The following is an 11,663-nucleotide window of genomic DNA, read 5'->3' as shown; positions in this document are numbered from 1 at the left end:
GATCCCACCCACTCAGGAGGCTGGGTAGGAGGGTCACACTCCTGGCCACTCTGGGCAACTCAACAGGATCCTGTCTCCAAATAAACTTAAAAAGACCTGGAGATGCAGCTCAGTGGTGGAGTGCTTGTTGCATGTGACCCTGGGTTCACTCCTTAGTACCTCAAGGGGAAAAATTCACAAAAATCCATATTACAACTAGGTTTGGCGGCTCACATCTGTAATCCCAGCGGCTTGGGGGGCTGAGGCACGAGGATCTCAAGTTCAAAACCAGCCTTAGCGACAGTGAGGCACTGAGCAACTCAGTGAGTCCCTGCCTCTAAATAAAGTACAAAATAGGGCTGGGGATGTAGCTCAGTGGTTGAGTGCCCCTGAGTTCAATCCCCAGTACCCAAGAAAAAGAAAAAAATCCATATTACAGCTGTACTGATTTCTTTCATTGTCTCTGCATCCATTTTGAATACGAGTTGGACTTTCTCACACTAATCCGGGGCTGGGTCATCCTCCATGTCTCATCCTACCTCCTGGGGTGGTCAGGAGCTGACTACCTCCCTGTGGGACAACTAGCTACAGCCTGCCAGACTGGCCCTGCTGGCCCCTCAGCTTTCACAGACTGCACAGTATTCACAGGTGGCCTCCAGAACCCAGACCTGCTTGCTCCAAACCTGCGAGTTAAAACCCCTGCGAGCAGGCTGTTTGGCTAACACCCTGTAATGGATATGGAGAATAAGAAATTCCCCAAATAATGAGGCCTGAGAAAAAGAAAAGGGAGTAAAAATGAAGGCGATGCATTGACAGCTTTCATCTCCTGAGACAAATGTTTTCCAGCTGCTAGCTGGGTGAGAAGGTGTATGGTCCAGGGTAATTTTCTTTTTTTAAATTTTTTATTATTTTGTTTTTGCAGTACTGGAATTGAACCCAGGGGCGCTCAACACCTGGGTTATGTCCCCAGATTTTACTTTTTATTTTAATTGTAGATGGACACAGTACCTTTATTTTGTTTGTTTATGTGGTGCTGAGGATCAAACTCAGGGCCGCACGCATGCGAGGCAAGCGCTCTACCTCTGAACCACAACCCCAGCCCCGCCTTTTCACTTTTTGACCTTGTTAAGTTGATCAAGCTGGCCTTGAACTTGCGATCCTCCTGCCTTGGCCTCCTGAGTCGCTGGCCACTGCACCCAGCTACAGGACAACTGTCCAGCAAAAAAGAAACCAAACCTTGTCCATCAACAGAATACTGCCACAAAATGGCAAGTATCCAGCCGCCCCCACGCGCACACCTCGAAGGCACACCACTGGGGAACATGCCGCTGTGACTGTGAAGCCGGAGGCGCGCTCCACCCTCACCTTCTAGCACGCCGGGTTCAGGCACTGGGGGACCCAGGACAGCTGCACAGTGCTCGGCGGGGAGCAGCTTTGGGTCCTGCAACACCAACACAGTGACGGTGACCAGGACAAGAGGACGCAAGGAAAGCCTGGAAGAGCTCGAAGGAACCCAAAAAACCAGCAGCTGTCGATTCAGGGTCACGACGGAGCTGACACAGGCCCAGGGAAGCAGGGCGACCCCAGGATGCAGACCCCAGACTCAAGAGGCAGGCGGGCAAGGCGAAGGGAGGGCGAGGTAGGGCAGGCAAGGGGCAGGGTCGGCGGGACCCTCAGGAGGGACAGAGAGCTTTCTGCCGCCAGGAGCCAACAGCCCTCCTCCATCTCAGGAGGGATGCCCACGAAGGGACCCAGACAGCGGCAGTGGGGGGAGACGGGCCAGCTCCACGTGCATGCAATCTGGGACTCAGAAGAGTCAGCACGCCTCTCTGCAGCAGGGAGGGGAACTCCCAGCCTCGAGGCCCCTCTGCAGAACAGATGCGCAGGGTTCAGGACTCCGGGGTGAGGTGCTGCTGAAGATGTGGTCTTGGGGGTGACGGGCACCACCCTCGGAAATCAGGTGTCAGAGCCCCCCGTGCGAAGAGCAGTCCCTGACACCAGAAGAGACCCAGGCCACACAGCTGGAGAGGAGGGACCCCATGCCCGCCTCAGTCCTGGCCTTTCAGGGGCTTGTGCTGTCCCCGAGCAGTGGTCACTAGGGGCTGGAGGCTGGCCTTTCCTGGTTGACTTGACAGAAGGACAGCCCATCAGGCTCAGACACACTGAAGAGCCAGGCAGGGTGGAGCAGGTATCTCCATGCCAGGCACAGGACAGAGCGCTGGTCCCGCCTCCTTCCCATCGGGGCTGAGAAGCAGACACAATCACACACAGTGCAGCCTCCAGAACACTGCGGGTGTTTTTATGCCAGTCCACCGGGAACAATCGGGAAATTTCCTCAGAAACCAGAGCAGAGCCAAGTCATTCAGGTGTCTGAGATCGGGTGGACAGAGGCTAGCAGAGCTGAAGATGCTCTGACCAGGCCAGTCAGCTACCCCCATGGGCACAGCTCAGCCCTGTGCTGCCTTCCTGCTGGGCCTCAGCTGTCACTGGCTCCATGAGGTCTGGGTGCCAGAGCAGGACTGAGCCAGCAACAGGGCCTGTGACCTGTGGCCACTGGCCCAGCCTAGGAAGCACCAGGTGAGGTTCCCCTGGGCTCAACACTGCTCAGTTAAATGGACTGTTGGCAAAGCCAAGGGTGCTATGACGCACGCCTGTCATCCCAGCAGCTCAGGAGGCTGAAGCAGGAGGATCACGAGTTCATAGCCAGCCTCAGCAAAAGCAAGGCGCTAAGCAACTCAGTGAGACCCTGTCTCTAAACACAATACAAAATAGGGCTGGGGAGGTGGCTCAGTGGTCAAGTGCCCCTAAGTTCAATCCCTGGTAACCACCCCACCCCCAAAATGCCAACTCTTTGCTAAGTCTTGTCCAAGTAGGAGGAGAGGCACCAGGAGGGAGCAGGAGGCCCTGAGAGCAGAGACACTCCTGGCCTTGACTCTGCCTGGTGGGCTTCTTAGGACCTTTCTCTGCAGAGTGTGTCTCTGGCCTCAGACACCAGGTGTGCAGGTGAGGCCAGGACACACTCACCAGGACTTTCCAAGGACAAGGCCAGAGGTGAAGATGGCCAGTCACTGGAACAGCGAATTGCCAGCCCCTAACCTGCTCCTTTCCTCCCCACCCACAGCCACAGCAACTCACCCTTACCAAGGGCAGGTCCAGCTGTGCTGGACATGGCATCCAGGACGGTCAGCTGACCACCCGCCTCAGAACCAACAAGTCTGACATGACATGAGAGCGAACTCAATCCTGAACCCTAGCCTGGCCTGTCGCCACGCCCGAGCGACAGGGGCTCAACACTGACCCTGCTTCTGCTCCTGCTCCCGTAGGAAGTTCCTGGTGTGAGAACCTGCTGAGCAGGTAAGAGGCCCACCTCCAGCTCCCCCACAGGTGGGACCTGCTCTGCTCCACAGCCTGCGGACCCTCTGGGCCTGTTTCCCTTGCACCAGGTGGCATCCGCTGGCTGGTTCAGGCTGTGGTCAATGGCCCTCGGGGCCCAGCTGCTACCCCTCAAACTAGGTCCCACTTGTCTGCACTAGGGAGTCAAGTGAGTGGGGTTCCTGTGTCCCAGGAGCCCTGAGGCACAGGCTTCTCCTGCAAATGAGAAATGTCCACAAAGCACTGTGCTCCCACCCACCTGTGTTGGACACGGCCCCTGGACATCTACAGTCCTTGGAGCTGGGCAGGCTGGGCTTCCTCAAGGGGACTGAGGCAGTCAGTTATCCCTCACTATAACAAGGTACCTGAGACAATCAACTTATAAAGAGGAAAGGTTGATACTGGCTCAGTTTTAGAGGTCTAGTCCATGACCAGGTGGCCCCATTGCTTTGGGCCTGTGATGAGGCAGCACATCATGGCAGGAGCGCTTGGTGCAGCGAGACTGCTCACCTCATGGCCAGAACCCAAAACAGAGAATAGGGCTCCAGGGTCCCCACATTCCCCTCAAGGGCACACCTCCAGTGACCTACAGACTTCCCATGGCGCTGGGCGTGGTGGCCACACCTCTAATCCCAGCAACTCAGGAGGCTGGCGCAGGAGGACCTAAGTTCAAAGCCAGCCTCAGCAACTTAGGGAGACCTTGTGTCAGAATAAAAAAAAAAAAAGAAAAAGAAAAAGGGCTGGGTTGTGGCTCAGTGGTAAAATGTCCCTGGGCTCAATGCTAGAGCAGAGAGCCTCCCACTAGGCCTCATCACAGGAGCCTCCGGGGTCTTCCAACACCCACACTGTAGCAGGACCTGGAAGTCGAAGTCTCTCCGCCCCTCACAGGAGAGCCACCGACCTGCTGACCACACCACCCTGGAGACACACCTGCCGCACACCTCCGCTCAGGGAGTGTGGGAGCAGCAGGCAGGGCTGGGCTCAGCTCAGAGGGGCTGTATCCCGCAGCCGCACCAGCTGTGCATGTGACGCACGCTCCAGTCACGCGGGGCAGGGCAAGAAGCCTGGAGGCCGTCTCATCCTCCAGCCAGGACCACAGGGATGCCGGGGCCACAGTGCCTCTGGTCCAGTGCAGGGTGAGGCACCTGCAGGTGCTGGCCCATGCCACGCAGGAGCACCCGGGACACCACCTCCAGGGGGAGCTCGGACTTTGTCTGCGCCTCGGGTCAACACTGCCCAGTGCCTGGAACCCAAGAGCTGGTGAGAAGGGAGCAGCCCTCCATCTGCCACTGTCCTCTGGGTACTCACCCAGGCAGACGTGGGGACCAGCTCTCCTCCACCAGGGTCTCCGGCCCTCCCAGATCATGATCAGAGACAGGTGGGGGAAGACACGTCCTGGGAAGAGCTACAAAGTGTGCAGCTGGAGACACGGGACAGGGCAGGTGCTGGAGCAGCATGGCTCCTGTGAGCCTGTGTGCAAGGACCACATGGCCGGCCACCTGGCCTGGGCCACGGGGCACAGGGAGCGGGCAGCGGCTGCCCTGGTGCCCTCTTGTTCTTTTCACACAACCCAGGCATCAAGACCACTCCCGGTGGCTTTATGTGCTCCAGGTCCCTCCTGGCCAATGCCAGCTGCAAGGCTCTCTTGAGATGCTGGCCGGAAGGACCACCGCACCTGGAAGCCCCCTAAAATCTCCATGCTCACTGCACACAGATGCACCTTCCCATCAGGGAGCTGGGCAGGTGACAAGAAGTAGGGTCCCTAGAGAGCACCTGCCAAGAGGCCAGGCAGCTCCTGGCTACAGGGAGGTTGAGCCACCCCTCTGGGAGTGTGGCAGCCCTGCCCAGGGCTGTCTGTGAGCTCTGGTGGCCCAGAGCTGTACCTGAAGTAGCTGGTATACCCTGGGTCGAGTCACTGATGGACTTCCCCTCCTGGGGCAAGGGTGGGAACAGTGGGGACTGTGGGCACTCACTTCTGAGGCAGAGGGACAAAAACTGCAGAAGCTTCCAGGTACACTCTTTCCAGAGTCAGTCTGAAGGCTCCAAGCAGGTCAAGAAACCAGGAATGTTTGACATTTATGTTTCTGACACCTGTTTACGATCATTGAGTCTACTTATGGTCACAATATGAAGTCTCCGTTTGAAAAACATTCTTGAACATTTTTAAAGCGCAGGCTGGGGATATAGCTCAATGGTACAGCACTTGCCTAGCATATGCAAAGCCCTGGGTTCAATCCCCAGGATTGAAAAAAAATAGCACATTGGTATGTGTGCAGTGATCCTCGAAGGCAGTGTGATCACAGGGCCACCTGGGCTGCACTGCCTCCCTTCTCAGGGCCAGCTCCACCTCCCAGCATCAAGTACCCCTGACCACAGGACATCTGGGGAACAGTTTTTCTCTTGCACAGCTTTCTTAGCTCAGCCTTTCCCTGTTGGCCCCATGTCCCTCCCCACTGGCCTCTCACCAGGAGCCCAGCCTTAGAACTAAGTGTGTCCACAGCCTGTAGATGAAGGCCTATGCCAGAGCCTGCAGGGACTGACCTCTGAAGGGCCTGCACTCGAGGGCACCATGGTAGCCATCACTCACAGTAGCTAGAAGCTCCATGCTTCAGCCCTTGCACAAAGGGGCTGGGAAAAGAGGGGTGGGAGGTGGGGGGAGGAAAAAATAACAGAATGGATCAAACACCATCACCCTGTGTAGATGTGCGATTATGCACGTGGTGTGCCGTTACTCCACGTACAAACAGAAACGACATGTGTCCCATTTGTTAACAATTAAAATAAATAAATAAAAAAACGAAGTCACCACGGAACCATTTCTCCCGATTACGCATTCCTCATAACGATGAGACGCTCATATTTGGAGTTTTTTTTCTTTTCTTTTTTTTTTTTTTTTTTTGGAGAGATAAGAATGTATGTTTGTGGGAGGTGCTGTGTGTGAAATAGTTTTAGATTAAAAAAAGGGCGGGGGGGGGCTTACTGGATCCCACGGGTTGAAGTCCAGGATATGGCTTGCTTCAGGTGAGGCTGGATCCAGATACCTGAAGCAAGTAGGTGGACCAGGTTTCTTGCCTTTCAGAGCTGGCTTCCTTCTGAGACAGGCTTTTCCCTCTGGAGAGATCTTTTGGGCCACAACCGCTGGCAGTGGAGCAATCCAACCCTTGCAGGTCAACCACCTCCTTCCCATGAGCTTCAGCAAAGGTACTGAGGTTAATTAAGTCCAAGGCTGGGCCACCTACCAACTCCTGGGCAGGAGAGGATCACTCTGCCCAAGCCCCCCCATGACCCAAGAATGGAGACAGGGGATTCCCATGGGAAGTGGAAGCAGAGCTCCCAGAGTGAGACTGGTCTCAGGGGTGAAGGTCTAGGGGATTCTGCTTCAGCGAGCCTTGTCGGTCTACGCTGGTCCTCTATCCACATGCCTCTGCTCCACAGTTCCCAACAGCCTAGGCTGCGTGTTCGCCTTCCCAGTCTCCTTCCAGCTGGCTCCAGCCAGTAGGGCCACCTGTTCCACCCACTCCTGGGGCAGTGCTCTTGGCCCATAGGAGAGGGATCTGTGCTGACTGGCAGGCAGTACCTTAAAGATGACCACCTGGCCAGGGGCCTGGAGAGAAGGCATAAGGAGACCTTGAATAGAGGCATGGACAGAGCTCCTGAAATGGCCAGAGCTCCAGTTGACCTTGCAGGCCATGCCTGGGGTGATGGGAGCTTCAGGCCCTCAGCAGAGCCAAGCCCTGGGACATCCTCCACAGGATTCAAGACGGTCCCAGTCCTGCAGCCCCGAAACCACCCTGGGGCCTGGCTGGCCACTGGAAAGGGCAGCTGCAGAGGTGGAGAGAGGCAGGAGTGGGGTCTGCTGGGGAGGCTCTTCGTGGTCTCCGGGGACAGCACTCTCTACGTCCTTTGCTTCACTGATCCAGCAGTGACGGTGGGAGGCAAGACTTACTCCCCCTGGCTGCTGGATTCTGCTGCAGTCTGATGGCCTTCCCCCACACTTGTGTTCTCTTTGCCCCAAACTGGCAAGATGCAGTAAACAGAGCATGTGTCCAGGCAGGGAGAGAGCAGAGCCTTCAACCCAGTGGGGAGAGGGAAGCCTTCCCTCCACAGGGCGGCTGGCCAGGAGCCCCCCCCCAGCCAGGAGCAGCCCGTGCTGGACAGCCCCAGTCCCAGCACAGGTCAGAGCATGGTCAAGACAGATGCACAGCAAGGCTTCCAGCTGCTCTGAGGATGTCCATTCAGTCGGCCGTGCAGCATGGTCAGCAGTTTGACCTGCATCTACCTGCCTCTTCTTCCTGGAGTGGCCTGGCAGACTGGCCACCCAGCTGTCCTTGGGCCACAGATGCCACCATGTCTTGTCACCTATGCCCCAAGCCTGTGAGGCCTCAGGCTTCTATCAGAAACCTTGTGAGCAGGCTGCCAGGCTCCCGGCAAGGACTCAGGGGTTTACCAAGGTCACCGTCACTTTCTGCTTCCTGGGGAGTTGGTGGGTCTTCTCACAAAGCTGGGGGCCGGTCAGAGCCAAGGCTCAGCCTGCCTAAGGGTTAGGCAGAAGGAACGTCCCTTCCAAAGCCTCTGGTCTGCAAGGTCCTCACCAGGTGCAAAGGCCTTGGCTGACAGGGTCAGGGGCCCCCAGGCTAGGGCAGGTACACTGACTGGGCGACCTCAGGCTCTGGCAGAATCCCTGAATTCTGGTGCTGCCCCGGGCTTTCGAGGTGACCAGGAGTGAGGCCAAGGAGGGGGCTCCATGGTGGGTGGATGTTGGGGGGAACGTGGCTATCCAGAGGTCCTGAGTGCAGAATACCGCAGGAGGGGTCCTTCCCTTCCTCCCTCAACCAGGCCGCCTAGGTAGTGCACCGGCTGGGCTTGTGTGGGGTTGTTCCCTTTGTCCAGTCCTGACCTTCATGAGCCATCTGGAGGGCTCTCCCAAGGGGTTAGCGGGTCTCCTCTGTAGCTGCACTTTGAAGGTGTGCGGAATTAATGAAGTTAGCACCAAACGAAGCCTCATCTCAGGCTTTCCTGAGGGGTGGGCACTCTCTATCCCAAAGGTGCTCCTGCCCGGTGCTTTGCCCCGGGCAAAGGAAGGTTTCGGTCCTCACCCACGCGGCTTGGGAGGCGGGACCCTCATTTTGCGGGTCCCCACCGCGGGCTCAGAACCTAGGGTCCAACCACTACCCGCCTCCTTCCAAATGCACGGAGTCCCAGACTGCCTGGCAAAGGCAGCTGCGGAGCTGCACGTCTCCGCACCACAGCGCGCGAGAAAGCGCAGCCCGGCGTGCGGTCGCACCCCCGCCCGCAGTCTCCCGCAGCCGGCCCGCCCTCCCGCGCCCGCAAGCCGCGGCCCGGCGAGGGTTAAGGGGGGCGGGGCGTGGGGCGCCCCGCCTCCGCCGCCGGGTCCGAGCGCGCACGGGGCGCGGGGGCGGGTCGGAGCGGGCGGCGGCGGAGGGCGCGGCGCCGGGCGAGCGCGGGCAGCGGCAGCAGCAGCGGCGGCGGTGGCGGCGCGGCCCGCGTGACCCACCGCCGCGCCCCGTGCGCCCGCGAGCCCGCGCCCCGCCGCGCCGGCCCAGCCGCAGGATGCGCGCCCCGCCGCTGCTGCTGCTGCTGGCCGCCTGCGCGCCGCCGCCCGGCGCCGCGGCCGCCCCGACGCCGCCAGGCTGGGAACCGGCCCCCGACGCGCCCTGGTGCCCCTACAAGGTGCTGCCCGAGGGCCCCGAGGCGGGCGGCGGGCGCCTGTGCTTCCGCAGCCCCGCGCGCGGCTTCCGCTGCCAGGCGCCCGGCTGCGTGGCGCTCTCCTCGGCCGGCCGCTCGCTGCGCGCGAACGTCCTGCGCAACCGCAGCGTGCTGCTGCAGTGGCGCCTGGCGCCGGCCGAGGCGCGCCGCGTGCGCGCCTTCGCGCTCAACTGCTCGTGGCGCGGCACCTACATGCGCTTCCCGTGCGATCGCGTGCTGCTCGGCGCCTCCTGCCGCGACTACCTGCTGCCGGACGTGCACGACAGCGTGCGCTACCGCCTGTGCCTGCAGCCGCTGCCGCTGCGCACCGAACCCGCCTCCGCCGCCGCACCGGAGCCCGCCGAGTGCGTGGAGTTCACCGCCGAGCCGGCCGCCATGCAGGAGATCGTGGTGGCCATGACGGCGGTGGGCGGCTCCATCTGCGTCATGCTCGTGGTCATCTGCCTGCTGGTGGCCTACATCACCGAGAACCTCATGCACCCGACTGTCAGGCGCCCCGGCCTGCGCAGGCAGGCCTGAAGCGCAAGGCGGTCTTTCCATCTGGGCACAGCCTGCCCAAGTACGCCTGAGACCCCAGGCCCTACGCCTGCCCGCCTCCCCTCTCCTCATTCCCGCTCCCTCTTTAAGATCCCCACGGAGGGCCTGATGGAGACGAATAGGGGACCAGCCGGCCCACACAGGTATCTTTGCGTCATCACAAGACCTTCCCAGTTGGGCGTCTGCTTCCCAGACTCTGGCTCCGAACTGGCGCTTGGGCCTGGGCTGGGGTGCCAGCCCCATCCAGGGCTCTCGGCTTTCCAGAGGCCTTTACCAGGGGGGCCAGGACATGTAGCCCCTTCCAGCAAGAGCCAGTGGCACCCGTGATCATCGCCCAGAACCTCCATCCTCTGCCAAGTCGTCGAAGACAGGCCATGGTCATTGCTTGGTTGCTTTGTGCTTTACAGGTTGGGGGAGTGGCCCCTTGGAGCCCGTGTTCCCCCCTGCCCTACCCTAATGGGCTTAGGTTAGCTTTGTGCCTTAATTCCTCAGGCCCACCGCAGGAGCCAGCCACCACCCCGCTGCTGTCCAGGGGGTCTGTGGCCCTGAAACTGGCTGGCTTTGCATGCTTCTGGCCAGAGTTCCCCTGGGAACGCCCCCCTTCAAGCTTTGCAGGAGCCTGGGGCAAGGGTGAGCAGGCCTCTTGGTGTCTTCTGTGGGTCTGACAAGCCAAGAGCCATGATGTAGCTCCACAGGCCAGGCCCAGCATCCAGCTGCAGCATCCAGGGGTGAGTGTCCTCCAAGTGGGGGAGGCTGGCAAGTCCCCAGGGCCAGGCCCCCTTTCCTTCTGTGTGTACTGCCTCTGGTTAGGACTTTCCGTGGGGAGTAAGGGCAGGTGGTCGGGAGGACAGCTTGGAATCCAAGGCAGAAGGAGAGCTGCCAGCCTCCCGATCGGACCTGTCACTGTGGTCTGGATCCTAAGCCTCAGTCAACCCAGGAGACCTCAGTGGCCAGTGTGACCAGCTGCAGTACTCCCAATTCTTTCCATGATTGGGGGTTGAGAGTCCAGGATCTGACCCCAGCGATGCTGCCCGCCCACCCACCATGGACAGAGGCTGGGTTTGCCCACCTCCTGACAGATCTGAACACCTGGCTGAGGTCACCCAGCCACCTGGTGATGTTGGCACCCATAGGAGGGTGGCACTTGCCTGGCTCTCCATGAGCCCCTGGCTCTGATCACCTGGACTTGACCCTTGCACCTCCTAGCCACTATGGCTAATTCTCACCCTACCCCAGGGACCACCAGTGACCATGGGCCCTGGCTGGTGCCCCCGCAGCACCCACACCCTACCTCTCTGTCTTCGCTCTGCCCACACCCCGCATGGCGCTGGTCAGGTTCCATCCTGGCGCCAATGTCTAAATGTCCATCATTCTCCGACCAAAAATACCGTCTTGTGTGTTTATTTGGGACGTGGGAGGGAAGCTGTTGGTCGCGGGGAGAAGGCCAGGACCTCTCCAAGGTCCTTTAGCATCAACCGGGTAGCCGGCCTCAAACCCTTCTCCTGCTTGAGGTCTGGCCCAGGCAGGGTGCACAGGCATGCTGAGTGCGATGGTGGCAGGACAGGCGGGCATCCCACGGTCTGTCCTCCCTGCTTCCAAGACCTTGGGAAAGCATGCTGGCCAGCTCTGCTGGTAGTCTGTCTCACGGGTGACCCGTTTGCGCTGTGAGGCAGCAGTTAGGGCCTCTCAGCCTGGGCCTCCTTGTGCAGTGCTGGAGCTGGGGTGGGAGGGCAGAGGGGGGGCCTGGAGCTCCTGGCGAGCCCATCCGCTCCCTTCCACATCTGGACTGTCCTTGAGACCCATTAGCTGCTGGGGCAGATGCGGAGCCTGCTCTGTGGAGTGACTCATCCGCAGAGGGGCAGTGCGGCAATGTGTCTAGACAGCCTGGACAGGGGTGGGAGGGGGTTCTGGGTAGCTACCTCCTGTCCTGGCTCCCTGGAGCCCAGGCCACCTTGAGCCACAACGGCAGGAGGGCAGCCGTGTCCAACCCCCAGCTCCCCAAGTGCAGTCAGCTTCCCGAGCTTTTGGAAGTGAAGTTGTACGAAGCC

The 11,663-nt window shown here is 59.8% G+C and overlaps 1 protein-coding gene across 1 annotated transcript; it reads left to right on the top strand.

The window, feature by feature from the left end:
- The first annotated feature begins 8,769 nt into the window (after nt 1-8,769).
- FNDC10 (fibronectin type III domain containing 10) lies at nt 8,770-10,836 on the top strand. The gene has a single exon (XM_079153701.1). The coding sequence runs from the start codon at nt 8,923-8,925 to the stop codon at nt 9,595-9,597; it is 675 nt and encodes a 224-aa protein (XP_079009827.1). The 5' UTR covers nt 8,770-8,922; the 3' UTR covers nt 9,598-10,836.
- The last annotated feature ends 827 nt before the right edge of the window (nt 10,837-11,663 follow it).

This window comes from Sciurus vulgaris (assembly GCF_902686455.1).
Source record: "Sciurus vulgaris genome assembly, chromosome: 1".
NCBI lineage: Eukaryota > Metazoa > Chordata > Mammalia > Rodentia > Sciuridae > Sciurus > Sciurus vulgaris.
Note: the sequence above shows the minus strand (reverse complement) of the source record. Positions and strands in the feature narration are given on the sequence as shown.

Bases quoted from the DNA above. Each gene is read 5' to 3' on its own strand.
- FNDC10 (XM_079153701.1), top strand. From the start codon at position 8,923: ATGCGCGCCCCGCCGCTGCTGCTGCTGCTGGCCGCCTGCGCGCCGCCG.